This window comes from Rissa tridactyla, chromosome Z (genome assembly GCF_028500815.1).
Source record: "Rissa tridactyla isolate bRisTri1 chromosome Z, bRisTri1.patW.cur.20221130, whole genome shotgun sequence".
Classification (NCBI taxonomy): Eukaryota; Metazoa; Chordata; class Aves; order Charadriiformes; family Laridae; genus Rissa; species Rissa tridactyla.
Window position 1 is genome coordinate 21348528 of NC_071497.1, and position 17832 is coordinate 21366359.

At 38.0% G+C, this 17832-nt stretch overlaps 1 protein-coding gene across 8 annotated transcripts in view; it reads left to right on the forward strand.

Annotated features, from left to right (window-relative positions):
• Positions 1–10623, forward strand: part of CSNK1G3 (casein kinase 1 gamma 3) — an 83617-nt gene extending 72994 nt beyond the window's left edge. For 2 of the 8 annotated variants that reach the window (XM_054185423.1, XM_054185426.1), the window contains exons 12-15: positions 1297–1403; positions 1773–1796; positions 6360–6452; positions 7731–7823. In XM_054185423.1, the coding sequence (XP_054041398.1) occupies positions 1297–1403; positions 1773–1796; positions 6360–6417 (189 nt within the window). In that variant the 3' untranslated portion in view covers positions 6418–6452; positions 7731–7823. Of the gene's footprint in view, positions 1–1296; positions 1404–1772; positions 1797–6359; positions 6453–7730 lie in introns of those variants that run through there. The other 6 variants (XM_054185428.1, XM_054185429.1, XM_054185425.1 and 3 more) reach the window with 5 other exon arrangements.
• Positions 10624–17832: the final 7209 nt, after the last annotated feature.

Here is a 17832-nt window from a genome sequence, read left to right on the forward strand (position 1 = left end):
GGGCCGCAGGGTTTTTTTGGCAGTGGTTCCTATTTTAGTGAAACTTGAAAAAGGAGAAAACTCAGCCTGATGTAGACATATGGCATGGAAAATGGCTTAAGGTTCAGCAAACTTCCGAAGCTCTGTCCTTAGTCACAGTAGGAACCACAAAGCAAACCTCCATAGGGAAGGCTACTAGCTCTGGTTATAAATAGATGAGACATAACTTCTACGTTAAGAGTAGAGCTTGGAAGGGTGAAGGGAATTAGTAACGTTATGATGATGACTCTCTTTCCCTCTGCTGTCTTCTATTTTAATTTCCAGCCTTCAGGCAACAGCTTGTAAGAATCTTGAACTATGGACTACTACTGGTCCACTCTCCTGTAACTGATGATATTTTACAGATGTTTTCTGTAGGCTTTTATATTATTTGGCCAGAATGATATGTGCAACGTTGCTTGGTCAAGCATTTGCTGCTACTTTGTAGTCAGTAAACCTCTTCATACTTTAACGGGTCAGTTATCTGGTCAGGGCAGCTGACAATGCTATGCACTTGTCCATATCCAGTTAACCATCTTCCTGGCAGATTCTGTGAGATGAATAAGGGAGAAGCCTCTGGAATAGCTCCATTTGTCATGCCGGAAAGCTGACAAACTGAGAGAGTATTGAGTTCCACTTGGTTTAAAGACAAAACAAACATTCCCAGAGAAAGAGAGCTGTCCTGGTGTCTTAAGAATTTACAAAGAAATTTAAGAGTAAATTAATGGGAATGAAGTTGAATCTATTTTTTTTTCTTTTTTGGCGGCAGTAAGTGTTCCTGTGCTCTAAGAGTGTAAACCGAGCACCACCTACACTCTTAGGTCTAGGCAATGTCTTAGTTTTCCCCTCTTCTGGTGAGTACACTTTGAGATAGCACTGAATTGGGCTACACAAAGAGGGAAGCTAAGGAGCTTAAATACACTGAAGAATCAGAAACAGGGTAGGACTGACTGAATTGATACCAGGGAAAGGGTTAGTGCCTTCCCTTAAGGCTCTGAAGAGACATGATATTATCAAACCCAATGAACAGAATTGCTTTGCTTAGTCTGCTCACTTTCAGTCTGTCATGTGGATGTCAGTTCCATTAGTAGATACAAAAGAAAAATGGTAGGAGCGCAGGGATGCAGGAATAAAACCTGGAAAAGATACTGTTATTGGAATGAAAAGAATTACAGAATTAACAGAAATTACTGATTTTTGAAGATGTATTGTAACTTCAGGAATTGACAAATGTTTGTCTGGCACTAGCATAATTTCAGGTATTTCTGGTGATTTCAGGTAGTAAGCTCAACAAATGGAGAACTGAACACAGATGACCCAACTGCAGGCCGTTCAAATGCACCTATCACAGCTCCTGCAGAAGTAGAAGTAATGGATGAAACTAAGTATGTCCATCTTTTTATATTCTTTGGATCTTATGTGCTCAGCTGCTTCAAAAATTTTCTTGTATAGCTATTAAAAAAATATTGTCTAAACTGAATAGCCACTGGTGAGGGGCAAAATATACTGCTATACTTAATTTTGGCTTTAAATATTTAAATAAAGACTTTCTGTAGCTTGTGCTTTTTAGCCTAAGCCCTGTAACACATCTATCTATAATAGAGAAGTGCATGCATTTTGGATATTTTGGCTAATTTTGAAATTTTTATTTTAAGATAGCGTTCTGACTATCAAAAGTTATGTGTGAAAGATGTAAAATTCTTACTCTATGTGGTATTCTGATTCTTCTTTTACCTTACTCTCTTTCCGTATAGCTGCCAGAAAGTGTTGAACATGTGGTGAGTTCTACAGCACGGGCAGGCAGAAATAGCCCCAGGGGCTTTGTTCCTCTTATTTGGTTTAAAACTGATTTCGGAGAACTTGAAAATAACAAGGCCATTTGGAAATCACAAAACATGTTTTAATATTGTGAAACGATTAACTCTTTATACAAACAGCCACCTTCAGGAGCTATTTTGCCTGCTTCAAATCTTGCTTGCTTTTAAGTTGCGTAGTCTGCAGTGTACTTTATTTAATCCTTTTTAGTGGGTAGTAGAATATTTTTTTCTTACTTGCTATCCTGTTTTAGAGGAGAAAACTTTCTTTTCAGATGTTGTAGCATTCAGCTAGTATTTTAACATCTAGAAAATAACTCACATGAACAAGTAATAAATACTAGCAAATGTTTGAGCTTTGCCTGTTATATCTGTAAGCAAAGTATTTACCAGAATATTAGTCTTTGACAACCTGCTAACTAGTTACTAAAACTTAACTTCAGGGTTCCTTAAAGTTACAGTGTAATAAACCGGGAAAATATTAAGGTCTGTTAATATGGGTTGGACAATTAATGTATATAGATTTGAGTAGTAAAGTCAGACTTGCAAAGTAATACAGAAAAATATTCTTGATAGCTAAAGGCAGTATAACTTTCAATATGTTGTCTTTTATAATTGTTCTTGGAATAGGATTTTACAAGGGTATGGATCTAGTTTATCATAAAATCATAAAATTAGTAGCATAAAAATCCAGTAAACATTCCTTAACAGCAGTAAGTCTTGTAAGGCCTATTTTCCTAATTTTTAGGTAAGAGGAAATGTCTCAAAGTAGAAATTGTTATTGAAGTGATTGTTCTGCAGGTTTTGATTTTGGTATGTAAGATTTATGTGCATGGAGGTGTGCACACTTGTGCACTTCCTGTGAGCACTGCAAAGACCAGTTCTTTATCTGTCATCTTTGCAGAGTACAGTATTATTATTGTTATTTTTCTGTCAAGAATTCAGTTTTCTTAAATATATATAAAACAAACAAAAAAAAGATGCTAAAGAGCAAAGATGTTGATAGGCTGCATATAGAGAAATTCCCTATCCCCTCCTTTTGGATAAGTGCAGTGATAACTTCCTTATGCCTAGTTTATGTACACACAGGAAAGGATTACATTTCTGTAAAGTTTTGAGTAGTGCTTAGCACAACTAAAGCTATGTTTAGTGATCTACAGAAAGTGAGAGACTTCTCAGAAGCCCAGTTGCTGCAGCAGCTTTGAAAATGTAGAAATTAATTTCCTTTGATATGAATAATTGATGGACGAATACGCTATCCTTGACCTTTTTGGCCTAGTCTTTACTGGTTTTATTACAGACAAAATTTCTAGTCTCAATATTCTACTCTTTATATTAATCATCTTTTTTAATATGAAACACAAATTAGTTTTCCAGTGGTGTTTAATTAAACCAGAGTTTCCTCATTTTCTTGTATTTTGACAGTAATTAAACCAACACGCATGCACACCCCCCCGTCCGCACTGCCTCCCTAGCATTGCTGTCAATGTTTAGGTATACATCTCTTATCAGTAATAATACTTTAAAAGGTTTAGGTCATTTTACATTTTAAAATGATAGTTACAAGCTTATTGTCAAAAGGTATTGAGAGATGTTTAAACATCCATTTATAGATTTTTACATTGCTGAAGAGTATAAGGAAATGCAAGTATCTTTATCTTTCATGTCTGTGGTATAGACTTTTTTGGTTTTTAGGAGACATTATTAAAATACTCTCACTTCGTACCTATTTCATAATCTTTTCTCCATATGAAGATACGAACAAAGTTAAGCTCTTCCTGATATTTTCTGTTTATAATGTTTTCTCATACTCTGAGACAAACTTGAGTATTTTTTAGAAACACTTCATTCTTTCTTCTAGATTTTTTCATAATTTTAGAAGCTTAGCATGACTATATAATGGTTTACAAAACTGAAGAAAAGGTGTGATTTTAACTATGAACACAAATATTGTTTAGTGAATATTAGATCATCTGTTCCCATTTCCATGGGATGCTGTTAATCAGAAAGGATAAGGATTTTTTTCAGTAAGCGTTTTGTTGTTTTGGGACATCATCCAACACTTCCATTGTTTGATATGTGTTTATATACTCACATGCAGTATATATTCTAAATCTTACGCCTTGTCATCTTCATGCTCCTTGAGTGTTGCTGTGCAACAAGCATGACTTGGCAGTGGGTGTTGGGGTTTGGGGTTTTTTGGTGTGGGTTTTTTTTTCTTTTTGCCAGCTTTTTTTTGGTTGTGGGGTTTTTCTTTGTTTGAGGTTTTTTTTAGTGGGTTTTGTTTCTTTGTTCTTTTTTTTTTTTTTTTTTTTAGAAAAGTACCTTTAAGCCCTATTTCATTTGTTACTTACTGGAGTTGTAAAGCAGGGAGAAAACTAACCTTTTTGGTTGACTAATCACTGTTTTGCCCTGGCACTTGTAGATCTGATCTTCTACAGATGATCTTCTGGTTATCACCGAGCAATTATCTTTTCTTTCCTTAACTCTTTGCTAGCTATCAGGACAGTTGCTTCTATGAAGAAGCATGTGTGATTTGTATAACCAAAAGGTTCTGCCATGAGAGGACGGAGAAGGGCAAACAGGATGATATGATCTGTCCTTTTTGAATCTTGCGTTCGTTTTTCCACTTTAAACACCCATTAGTAATCTTGCAGTAAAGTGCTGCCACATGCTAGATGGCAAATATAAAACCACAGCTATCTAAACACTGATACCGAACTGAACATGCTTTAGCATGTTGTGCCAAGGGACTGCTCAAATGGTAGAGGGAAGGGTATTCAATAGAAAAAAAGGTATGATAATGTTTTAAATAGGACAAGAAATGTTTGTAACCATAGTACTGAGATTGCTACAGGAAAAGTTGTTCCTCGAGTTTCATAAACTGGTATTATACTGCCTGCTATAAAAATGTTTTATACCCTACAGAGAAAGCAGTTAGCAGTTATTAAATGCTTTCTTTAAAAAGAAAAAAAGTTGCTCTTCTAGAATTGAAAATTTTCAAAGATTATCTGTTCTTATGCGTTTTGCATGCATATTGAATAATATGATAAATTTGTGGTTTAATACTCACTAAAAATGCCCCTATCTGTAGCTTTAAAAATATGGCTTCAAGCAATGAAATATATAAAAGTGAGAATGACACCCTCTAGTGACGGTATTCTTAAGAACATGTCTGTATTTCTAAATTATACTCTTCAAGAGGTTATGCACTGTGGATCTCTAATTTCAGGGTTACGTTTCTTTCATAAAATTTTTTATCAAGCAGTGTAGTCTGACCTGTCTTATTCCCATGTAAATGTGCATATATTTTAAAATGACATTTATTTGGCCTCGGAAGGCTTCTAAGCTGATAAATATACGTTTCAGTAAGTTTCCAAGCCAGTCTTGTGGTTTGCAATGCTCTATGGAGTTTGCATTCCTTTAACACTTTTTAGATATATATTAGTAAGGGATTTATTCTCCCACATCAAGTAACATTCTCCAGCATTTAGTGAAACTCCCTGAACTAGAATACAGTTGAATAGTTCATATAATTAAAAAAACCCAAGCTGATAATAGAAATTATACTCTTTGTAATAGTATTATGCAAACTCCAGAATACCAGGAGATCAAAAAAGCAGTGCTTTGTGTTGGTTATAGATGGAACCCTTGAATTCCCTGTTGTATGATGCCCTTCTGCTCTGGTTGACAGAGAAGTAGCAAACTAAATAGGCTATGGAGAAGGAAAAAAGGACAGTACAAGATTTGCAGAAAGGATGGGTTAAAATTTTCTGTGAAGGAAAGCATGAAAACCTAGTGTCCTTGAATTACACAGAGGATTCAAGCAGTCCTAAACATTTTAGAAGTGTGATCTGCTGTTCCTTGAGACACCTTCCATATAAGCAAAACATAGTTAGGTTAAAATTCTAGATTGTTTTTCTAGAATATAAATTGTCTGCCACACTTTAATCTTCCTACAGTTACTTATGTAACCAGTGTTCTATATATACTAAAATTATGAATCGAGACAAATTTTTTCTGAATGTTTTCTTTGAGGACTCCCAACCTGAAACAGGTACAGAAGTGATTTACAATCACAGTCCAGGGTAGGATTTCCTCACTTATAGGATCATAGGATAATTCATGTCGAAAGGGAGGGGCCACTGTCAAATGCTTTGTTGTGATATGGTGTGTCTTTGTACATACATATATAAAATACTTTGGAAAAATTATTGGGGTGAAAGAAGGATTATAGTAAATTGGCCCCCATAAATCTGCATGTGAATTCAAAGCTTAAGTGATAATGGATGCTAGTGATTGTAGACAGATGCCAAGAAAAAAAGTTTAGCAGTTATGGGGGAATTTCAGTTGCAATTGGTGGCTACTAGCCTTTAAAAACAATTATGCCTCTTTTAGAAGTACTTTAAAGTTACTAAATACAGTATGATATTTCTGCTAGCTGTAAAAATATCTGTGTAGTTTCCCCTATTGAGTTCTAATTTTGGGCTTCCTCCATCAATAACCAATGTTTTTTTCTACTGAAAGTTATGTAACTCTCAGAGCAGCTCTGGTCTGCCTCTGCCCACTGCTACTTTTTCAGTGACTGAGCAACAGGGTGCCCTTGGATATTTTGAGAAGGTAACTTCTGTCTCCCCTTACTTTGGATGTTGTTCTTGCACCTTGTAGAACCTTATTTTTAGATCATTATTCTCCCTGGTTTTCAAATGCTTTCCCCGTTTCCCATATTCCAAACTAGATCAGCAGGATTCCTGTTGAATTTTAGTGACATAAAATACTTGGTGAACTTAAGGACTTACTGATAGGCTATTGATGCAGTACATTCATGTTTTCACTTCTGTTTTACTTCATAGTTTAAGAAAGGTTCTTGAGTATGTAGCACTGCAAGTGCTAAACTCAATAACCAAACTGCAGAACTCCATGGGGCAAGCTCTGTTAAGGTAGACAGCTTGCATGGTCACTTTTAATTGCAAATTGTGAATACTTTACTGAGTGGAAGCTTTAATTTTAAAGGTGGCGGTCTGAAGCTGGGAGTTGCTTAAAATAAGGCTAACACTACATGCAAATAAAAACACTTTCTTTGTGTACTTGTTACTTTCCTCTTTAGTTTGTTTTCAAAAATACTTCCTGGACTTCTGCAGTCCTCCTATGTATTATCTGTCTCTAACTCCCTCCAGTTCTTCTTCCTTTTGTAGTGTATTTTCAGTTACTTTAAGATTGTCTCTATTTTCTAAATGAAATTTGCAGTATTTGTCAATTTTAGTTTCCTTCATGTAGTATGCAATAAAGCAGAAGAAAGAATATGAGTGTACTTCAATATACTTAAAGCTGTAATTTTTCACTGTAGTAATATCGTAACAGCACTGAATCAGAACGTTAATTATATTGTTCACAAACATTTTCTTTTAAAACATTTTGGGGAAGATTTTTCCAAGCTCTAGTTGACAAAAGAACCCCAAATTGTTTTCCTGTATTAGCAACAGCAGTGTCTTAAGTGCATGGTACAGGTGACACAATCAAGTGTCACAAAAGGTTCAAGCTTGTGTTTGGCATATTACCAGTTAATATGGAGAATACTTAGGTAACAGAACATTCCTTATTCTTATAAATACTTTTTAAAGTTGGCCTATAATGCCCATGCTTTTGATACCCTCACACAGTAGTCTAAACTTAATAGTTATTTTTATTATAGCTTTTTTCATTTGGTGAAATGTGCCAAAAATATCTTTACTTCAGTTTCTTTTACTAATATATTGATCACCTGCAATAGAGCTTAATGTGTTCCTTGTGGTGCTGGCTATACCTGAACTACATACTTCAAGTGAAACAAATGTAGTGAACAGAGTTTAGTTTCCTGACTTCATTTTATATCATATGTAATTCATGTCACATCTGCAGGTGCTGCTGTCTTTTCAAACAGAGGACAAGGAAAAGCATTCAGCGCCACAAATGACTAGACCCAAACAGAACACAGGAAATTGCTTATTTGTTCACCTTCTGTCTTGTGGACTTAAAAAACCCCACCACCTCCGTAATGACCACACATTTTCCAAGGATACCCTTAAAAATAATGTCAAGCCTGTGTGCTTTGATTTGATTCTCCTGCAACGATCTTTTGTTTCTTTAATTCATTTATTTTAAAAGCTTTAAGGTTTTGTCAAATATGAGTGCTTCTTGGACCAATGTAATGGTACAAATGAACAATATCTTCAGCAAAACTAAACTTGGAAAGTATTTCTTCTGTCGTAGGAAGTACTAGAAGTGTCTTAGCTGAAGACAGCTGTCATAAACCTGTTATTTGAGTTTGTAGCAGCATATCAAAAGCAGTTTTCTTCCAAAATGCAGAAGAAAAATAGGAATGCACAACCTTTCAGAAAAATAATAAAATCTCTTTTCTTTTCTGACACTGCATTGATTTTTTTTTTCTTTTCTCCCAGTATTACTGGTGATACTGTAGTCAAATTGCGTCAGCATTAAACTCTGTCTGTGATATTGTTGTACAGTCACTATCTAGAGATATGGAAGAAGCTGATGTAACTGTTGACAGTTGTCTAAATGCTGGTGAGATTAATGAACAGAGAGTATATCCAGTAGGCTCTGGGCTTGAAAACCAGGGGGTTTTTATACCTACAATGGAATTGCAGTGCAGTAGAAATGACAACAGTGTTTGTACGAAGGATACAGAAGTTTGTATAATTTAAGTTGTGCTTCCAGTAATGTTAATAAGATTGAAATACCTTCAAAAGAGGATCTACAGCGGAATTATAAAAGAAGGAATAAATGTGAATCTGGTTACAGTGGAATAAATATTAAAGCCTATATGTTTACTAAGGTAATTGATGATTGACAAGATCTTTAACTTGAAAATATGGGTAATGTTAGAGATCTGTTTGTAAATTATATTACTCTTTGATTTAGAAAACAAATGCGATGGAAGTGAGTTAGACTTCTCCTTTATGTGTGTACTAGCCCGTAGCCCACAAAATTTCCCCAAACTTTTTTTTTCCCTGGAAATTTCTTGTCTTTCAGTGTAATAACACTATTATAGTGGGATGGCAAGGGTGTCAGGTACTTCCGCAGAGTCCAATGAAGTGCCTGCAATGTGAACAAACCGGCAGTTCTGTATATAAGGCAGCCCATTTTATATTTTTGTCTTCAGAAAATATATGCTTCTTTTAAAGCCATAGTGACAGAGGTATGCTTTTGTCATGTTTAGCTGCCAGTTACTGAAGAAGGGGTGTGAAAGATGGAAGTGAGTAGACAGATTTGTTGACCAAAACTCAGATTATCTCAATTTTTTTATAATTCTTCTAGAGCTAATTAGCATTTTTTCTATCCACACATGCCTTTTGGCATACATATTTATTTTTAATCTGTTTTGTCGTAGCATTTAAAATATGTATTAAAATAAATGCACACCTTTGAATTAATTATTGCATTTACAAGGACTTTAATTGTATTTTGTAATTTATTTTTCCTTAACAGCCAAAAGTGTATTTCGTTGTTTGGATTATGTGCTTATATGTATACTTTGATCTTGGTCATAAGTTTCGACTCCACCAGTTTGTGGTTTTGATTATCTCAAACTCATGAAGTTACTTCATTGTTTTTATTTGAGCTGAAAAGGTTACTTGACCATTTTCATATGAAAACGCATCCTTCTTCATAGTACTTGACCAAATTTGTTGCTTTGTAAGACTTGTAAGTCCATGTGGTATATGTATTTCTCACACACCTGATTAGTTTTATTCTCAGAGGCTTTTGACCTGTACAGTGTTTGTATGATCTGAACTTCGTACACCTAAGTGTGTATATTACGGACTTAAAATATTTGAATATATAAAAGCTGTTTATTTCCTGAAATGACCAGTATCTAGGCACTTGCTTTTCAGCAATATTTTTTGAAGTGCTTGATGTTAATGCTGAAGAAGGCTTTATTCCAGCAAAGCGGTCAGTACTAATGCAGGTATGTTCAGGTTATGCCAATATGATTTGCATTTATATCCTTTTATTTTCCTGCTAAAGTAACGAAGTCATCATTGTGTGGATGTCTAAAAATGAAATACATCCCTGTTTAAATGTAAGACAAAAAATAAAGATAGTTTTATAAAACTTGCCTCTCTCTCTCCCTTTCCTACGATCTTGGATGAAATAATGGAAGCTGTTATCTTAAGAATTGCTGAACAGTTTTAATCTTTTTGGACAGCAAGGAATGTTAAAGCATGTTACTCAAACTGCTACATCAATATTGCAGTTGTTTGCTTAGTTAGCACGTGGTGGTGTTATATGCTTTAATACACCTAATGATAACAATGGAGTGAAGAGACTTAAATGCATGTGTTTCTAACTAGGAAATCTGCTCAGGGTCTCCATGGGTAAGTCTATGCTTTCTGCCACCTAGAATAAAAGCCAATATGGATACTGTGACATATGCAATAAATGTGTCTTTAATTTTGCAGGTCGGTATCTAGAAAAGGAAGACTTACAGTTAGTTTTTCAGTCACAACCTTTTGTTCAGTAGAGGTGACTGTTCCTAGCTGTAGAACATTTAATATGATATAAAAAGGGGCATATTTACTTAAGAACAGTGTTAATAGGCGAAATTGGTTGCTAGACTTCTAGCTAAGATTCCTAGCACTTTGCTTCATAAGCAGATATTTTCATTTGCTTGTGCTCTTACATATCTATAGAAATACTGCAAGTAAATTTTTTTTTCAAGTTCATGTTTTCATTCAAACTAAAGCTTTCCTCAGAACTTCTTTTTGAGACTTGGAATTCTAACACCTGAGTGCTTGAAACTACACCCCTGTTAATTTTTCAGTAATTTTCTAGGAGCTCTTAGTAGCTTTTTTGAAGGATATTTCAAACATGAAGATTGCAGAATCAGTTATGTCAGGATTAAGTCACTGTACAGCTTCATTCATTGTCTTATCAAATTAAATACTATATTTTCTGAGAGTATCTTCCTCTTTGTCAGGATGAGTGATAGTAACTGAGGTAGTATATAAGTATGCATTCAGTTCTCAGATGCTCAATTTTTATTTTTCTTGTAAGATAGGCTGTTCCATATCTTATTACCATGTCTGTTTGGACCTTACTCAAAATACAGATTTACTTAATATCTGTGGGGCTTCCTGTGGTGACATATACTATAATATGGGGTATTTAAGATGCTTACATATGTCTTCAGACAGCTTGCCTCTGAAATATTATCCTGTTGTCATTAAAGGCTACCGAATCTAAAAGTACTGTTTGTTTAAAAAAAGGGAAAAAAAAACCCCAAAACTTACTCTTAACCCACCAACTTCATTGACTATGTTGTGATTTAACCCCAGCTGGCAACGCTTGCTCACTCCCCCATGGTGTGATGGGGGAGAGAATCGGAAGAGTAAAAGTAAGAAAACTTATGGGTTGAGATAAAGACAGTTTAATGGGTAGAACAAAAGCTGCCCCTGCAAGCAAAGCCAAGCAAGCAATTCATTCACTGCTTCCCATGGGCAGGCAGGTGTTCAGCCATCTCCAGGAAAGCAGGGCTCCATCACCTCTAACTGTTACTTAGGAAGACAAATGCCATCACTCCAAAAGTCCCCCCTTCCTCCTTGTTCCCCCACTTTATATACTGAGCTGTGATGTCACATGGTATGGGTTATGCTTTTGGTCATGGGATCAGCTGTCCCAGCTGAGTCCCCTCCCAACTTCTTGTGCACCCCTCGTCTCCTCGCTGGTGGAGTGGTATGAGAAGCAGAAAAGGCCTTGACTCTGTGTAAGCGCTGCTCAGCAGTAACAAAACCATCCTGTGTTATCAATAGTGTTCTCAGCACAAATCCAAAACATAACCCTGTATTGCCTACTAAGAAGAAAACTAACTCTATCCCAGCCAAAATCAGCACAGACTAGTTTGACATGAGCTATTTTTCAGACTATACTTCTGTATTCTTGTGTACTGAGAAGCACTCGAGTGTGCTCTTGAGGACTTGTGGGTGATGTGATTGTTGGAGGGCATCACAAGATGGTGGTTTTGCAGTTGAGGTATGGGGGAGCCGAAATGAAAGCAAGCCCAACCCCATCATTGCAGCTCAATGCAAGGTGGCAGTTGGCAAAGGGGCTGGCCTGCCTTTTCAAACCAGGTTTTCTTCTCAAGGACCAAGGTCTCAGCTGTGTCGACAGCATGAAGCTTCAATGTTGTATGTGCTGTGGTCTGTTGCCAGATTTGGGGTCAGGAAGGAATTTTTGTCCCCAGGATGGATTGGCACTGGCCCCCGGGGGTTTTTCACCTTCCCCTGCAGCATTGAGCATGGCCCCTTGACAGAGCTCCTCTGGGCCTTTTTGGGTAAGTGACTGTGGGCTGCACTTGCAGCACCAAGACAGCACTGGTGCCCTGGGTCTGCGGTCAGGAGGGATTTCTTTTCCCCCAGGACAGGTTGACACTGTTCCCCAGGGTTGTGTTTTTACTTCCCCTCTAGCACTGAGCAGAGCCCCTTGCCAGGGCTCCCTGGGCTGTTTTGGATAAGTTCCGGCCTGCTGCTCTTGCAGCATGAAGACACCTCTGGTGCCCTGGGGCTGGGGTGAGGGAGGAATATTTTGCCCTGGGGCAGATGAGCACAGGTCCCTAGGGATTCTTTGCCTTAATTGGCCACATTGAGCACGGCCCCTTGGCAGGGCTTCTCTGGTCCATTTTGTATAGTGCTTGCCTGCTGTTCTTGCAGGATGAAGATGCCATGGGTATCCTGCATCTTTCAGGAGCTGCTGCCTTTCAGCGGTCCCTGGACGCAATAAAAGTGCAGTTTTCTCCTTGATCTGCGTTTGTGTCACATGTGTGCTGGTCTCGGGCAGGATCCTTGTCCTGCAGCTGTGCTGTCAGCAGTGGCATGTGCGCTCACACCACGGGCCTGGCAGAGCCAGGAGGATTTAACGGTTGCCCAAGCCCAGCCTGGTCAAGGTGCCTCAGCAGCTGGAGTGCAAGGCATGTTCAGCCACTGCCACCTGGCCACTCATGCTCAGCTCCAGGGATGCGCCAAGAGCTGCCTCCAGCACCTGGTTCTCCACGTGCCATGTTTCTTCCCATCCAGGTCTCTACAGGCACTTGCTTCGGGGGTGCACTGGGGGTGAGGGCAAAGCTCTGCTCCACATCATGTACTTGCCCCCTTTCTGCTCCACACTCCCAGCTCTGCCCTGAGACGCTCCCCTCCTGTGCCGCTTGCAGGGAAGTAGGGAGGGAAACGAGGAGGAGGAGGAGGAGGAGGAGGAGTTCCCATGGCTTCTCCATTCTGGAACACTCAAGAAGGCGTTTGTGCAATGGGGATAAGTGGAAGATCCCACAAACATGAGACTGAACCGTCTTTGCAGCTCAATGCAAGGTGGCAGTTGACAAAGGGGCTGGCCTGCCTCCTCAGGCTCGATTTTCTTGATAAGGACCAAGGTCTCAGCTGTGTCCACAGCATGAAGCTTCAGTGTAGTGGTGTGTGCTGTGGTCTGTTACCTGAAGTGTCTCATTGAAGCGTAGTAGTCCTCCATGTGCCAGAGGCACTGTCTGTCCTCTCCTGCAGAAGCCCAGGCCATGGCCATTGCTCAGGAAGGTGACTCTGCAGAGGTGCAGAGGGGGCACCTTATTGTGGCCTTTCAATACTCAAAGGGGGCTTATAAAAGGGACAGAGAGAGGCTTCTCACCAGAGTGTATAGCGACAGGACAAGGGGCAAACGTTTTAAACTGAAGAGGGGTAGGTTTAGATTGGCTATAGGGAAGATGTTTTTTATGATGAGGGTCATGAGACACTGGAAGAGGTTGCCCAGAGAAGCTGTTGATGCCCCATCTTTAGAAGTGTTCAAAGTCAGGTTGGACGGGGCTTTGAGCAACCTGGTCCAGTGAAAGATGTCCCTGCCCGTGGCAGGGGCATTGGACTGGATGATCTTTAAAGGTCTCTTACAACCCAAACCATTCTATGGTTCTGTGAAAGCTAGGGCTCAAACTTCTATTTCACAGCTGATGATAGTTCAGCATCTGTGCTACTGGGACTCTTCCTTCACAGCTTGCAATAGCATTTAGCTAGGGCTTCCAGAAAAAGAAATGGAAAATTCCAGTCTGAATCCAGGGGTGCTTATATTTATGATAAATTAATTTTAGACATCATGTTTTCAGGTATCTTGTAGTTATTCTTTTAGAAGCTGTATATGTCTTTCACATTTATTTTCTGGATGCTTTTATATTTTGTGTCTGTTGTTGCTTTAGTTGACCTATTAAGAATATATACTATAAGTTTTGAAACAATGGCAATAGCTATTGACAAAGACTATTTTGATGTAAAGTATGATAGGTGACATTTCAGATTTTGTAAAAGCCATATTATTTTACCAAGCAATTACTGACTGCCTTTTAGAAAAACAGCTGCCAATTTTGAGGAAACTGTCAACACACCAGGTAGTTCCTCCTAGCAGATGCATTAACACAGGGTGAAATTCTCTGTACAGATGGGCAATGCAAAGCTTTTTCTTTAGTGTCACAGAGGGCGGATTCATGCCGTGACTCATTTTGACAACGAGGCACTCAATCTGTGGAGAGATTTTATCAGTGCTTACAAATCTGATGTGTTGCAGGGACAATACAGAGTAACTGATCTCGGTCTGTTTTGTGGATAGGGGTAAGAACTAACAAGCTAGAACTTCCCAAAAGATAAATGCAACAATTGATACTAAGTCTTGCTCTAAATGTCTGGTTTGCTCAGATGACCATTGTGTATACAACACTTTTAAAAAATATGCTCTAAATCAAATATTTCTGAGTAGTATTAACACATTTTACTTGGTAGCTATGGCTAATTAAATCAAAATCAGTGGAGGCCAACAGTAGATTTACCTGACTTGACTAAAACAATTCAAAGGAAACATAATACCAAAAATTCAAATTCAGCATTGATATTTGGACTTTTTTTACTGGTTTTGTGCATAACTTCAGAAATCTGCTATTAAAATGCGTGGTTACTTTACTTAAGTGTCAGAATTGTTTATGCCCATATTTAAGAAAAACAGATTTTTTTAGAGAAAATCTGTGCAGTAATTTCTGCTTTCTTTTGCTGTTACTCTGATTTGCCTCATTGATCTGCTTGGTCAGTCCCAAGGTTAGCAATTTCTTAGATGAGATTAATTTGATCAGCATGGAAGTGACCCATTTCATCTGTGAGCTGTTAAAGAGCAGTAGTGAATAACTGATTGAATAATAAGTATGATGGACCTTTTTAGATTTGTTTGTCCTGTTATTAGAGAAACTTGGATTAACGGTTTTATTCCAGAGATTGCTAGAGTGCTCGACTCTTTCTTCTAACAGAGATATGTGCTTCTCACTTTTTATGAACAATATTTACAAAATCCAATAAATAAATTTAAACTACGTGGATTAGTCTGAGGGCTGTTCCTCAGTCAAGATGGCATTTTGGAGGTGAGTTGAGTCTCTGTGAGGAAGCTGTATTCTTGAATTAGTATTTACCACATGTGCTCTGTGTTGCATCACACATCCTACATGCGCTGCACAAAATTACAGTTGAAAGTACAGTCTTAACTTTAGCCTGATGAGAATGTTTAATGATGCATTAAGATCATATTAGTAAATTTTTATTCATCATAAACATACAAAATTTATATTGGAAAGTGTTACCAAATTAAGAAGCACATCTTGTCTGCATAGCAAATGAATTGGTAGACACATTGTGTGCCAGTTCTGAGATCTGAATTATATTTTGTAATTCCAGTACCTTAGAGAGTCATGACTTTATAATAAGGACTGTAATACAAGAAGGCAATTCATTTCTCTCCTACGTTGCTGTCATACTTCAGAGATGAATGCATCAAACATTTTTTGGTTTGTGATTGAAGCCAGATTTTAAAATTCATGTATACATAGCACAAACAGCTATTGGTGCTTCAAAGGCAAAAGCCCTGCACTAAACTTGAGTGTGATTGTTGTATAAAACTTGTTGAGTTAAGCATACTGTGTGTAAAGGAATACAAGGGGGAAAATTAAAAGCCGACTGGACTTTGAGATATTTAAAAGAAAAAATCCAATCCTCATATACGTAGTTTTCAAAAACAACATATTTTCTAGTGTTTGTTTGAATGATCCAGAAAATTAAGCCTATTCAATACCATACTTTTAGGACTAGTATTAAAGGCCAACCCCTTTTAGAGTGATTTCTATTAATAGGTAATTTTGTGTTCTGGTGAAGATAATTTTATTCAGGCTTTTTGGCTGCAAACATTTCCGTTATGTTATGCCTGTCATAAATGAACTTGGATGAGTTACTCGCAAACTAAGAAAGCATGAGCCATACAACTCTAACCGTTGGTGTGGACGTTGTTCTGAGAGTTATATGCGACTGCTGTACTCTTAATACAGAAAGCATATTAGAAATACTTCACAATGATACTTAATTTCATATCGGAATTGCTATCTAGCAGGTTATCCATGCAAATGATAACATGTAGAACTCAGTGGTCTGCATTCTTCCAGAGTCAAATAATTTTGAAGGGACGTATTCTAGAGAAGAGTTATTACACTAATGCCTATGTTGAATTTCGTCCGTGAAGCAGAATTTAACCCTGACAAGAAGCACTTCGGTAGCAGCCAAACTGTTTTGTCATGTGGCTGTATCTCTGGTCCTGTCTAGGACAATGAATCCTGAAGCAGCCATAAATGGAAAGTCCAGTGACTACAAGTTGAGTATGTCTAATACGGCCAGCAAGAAGAAATGAGTTCTGTCAGTGAGACAGCGTCACTTACTACAGAAGATCAGCACAGTATACCAAAGCAGGAAGGAAAACCTTTAAGGTATATATAAATACATATATATGAATCTCTCTCTCTCTCTCTCTCAAGATGTAGATCACCATGTTCCAGTATTTAAAGGATCGCTACAAAGAAGATGGAGACTCTCCCTTTTTCCAAGAAGTCACATGGAAAAGATGAGGGGTAATAGGTACAAGTTACATCTGGGCAGATTCCAGCTGGACACAAGAGGCAAATTTTCACAATGAGAACAATCATCCATAGGAATAATCTCCCCAGGGAACTGGTGGATTCCCAAACATTGGACATTTCTAAGATTCAGCTGGACAGGGTACTTGGCCATCTCGTCTAGACCGCACTTTTGCCAGAAAGGTTGGACCAGGTGATCCTTGAGGTCACATCCTACCTGGTGTTCTATGATTAGGATTCTGTGATTCTATGACTTAGAGAGCTGATGGCTCACAATTTGATTATGGGCTGCAAGTACTAAGCATTCCGTAGTTTGAGGTATATGCCCTACATTTTGACCTATCATAATTACAGATTGCACATGGGTGCAATAGTGGGCAATGGTGTTCTGCAACTAGTTGCAATTTGTGTATCTCCTGTCAAAATAGTAGTAATGACCCCAGCCCCATCGCCGTATAATGTCTTCTTTTGGTCAGTGTACTACAGTGTATTAAATTGACATTGCTGGATTTCATTAGATACAGCTGACATGCTTTGGTTGGACTGCTTAGTGTTGAGGTTGTTTCTACCAGGTTCCATATTTTCACAAATATAATATTTGCCTCAGCTGATCTCTATCCTTGTACGAGTGTAACACCTTGACAGTTAGCATTTGTATAACCACCCTCGCCAGACACTCAATGTTTCCCTCTCTTTCCCAAGTTAACTGCATAGCAGGTAGATTTCCAGTCCCTTGACAGAGTTGATTCCCTATGGGAAGGGAGGAGTACGGAGGTAAGCATTGTTGTGAGACAGGAGGTGGGTTGTCTAGGATCACTTGGAGCTACAGAAGGAGAGAAGGAGACCTGGACCAAAACAATTTGTACTACTTGTGCAGCCACAAAACTATCATTGCTGCTGAATTAGTTTTTCCACGGCATTTTGTTTCTTCTCTTCAATGCGTCCCCCCACAAACGTCCCCCCAGATTCCTGCTATGGTTGCTAAAACACTTTCAGTTGTGCTGCAATGCTGCCACATAGAGTGGACATTTGAAAGTT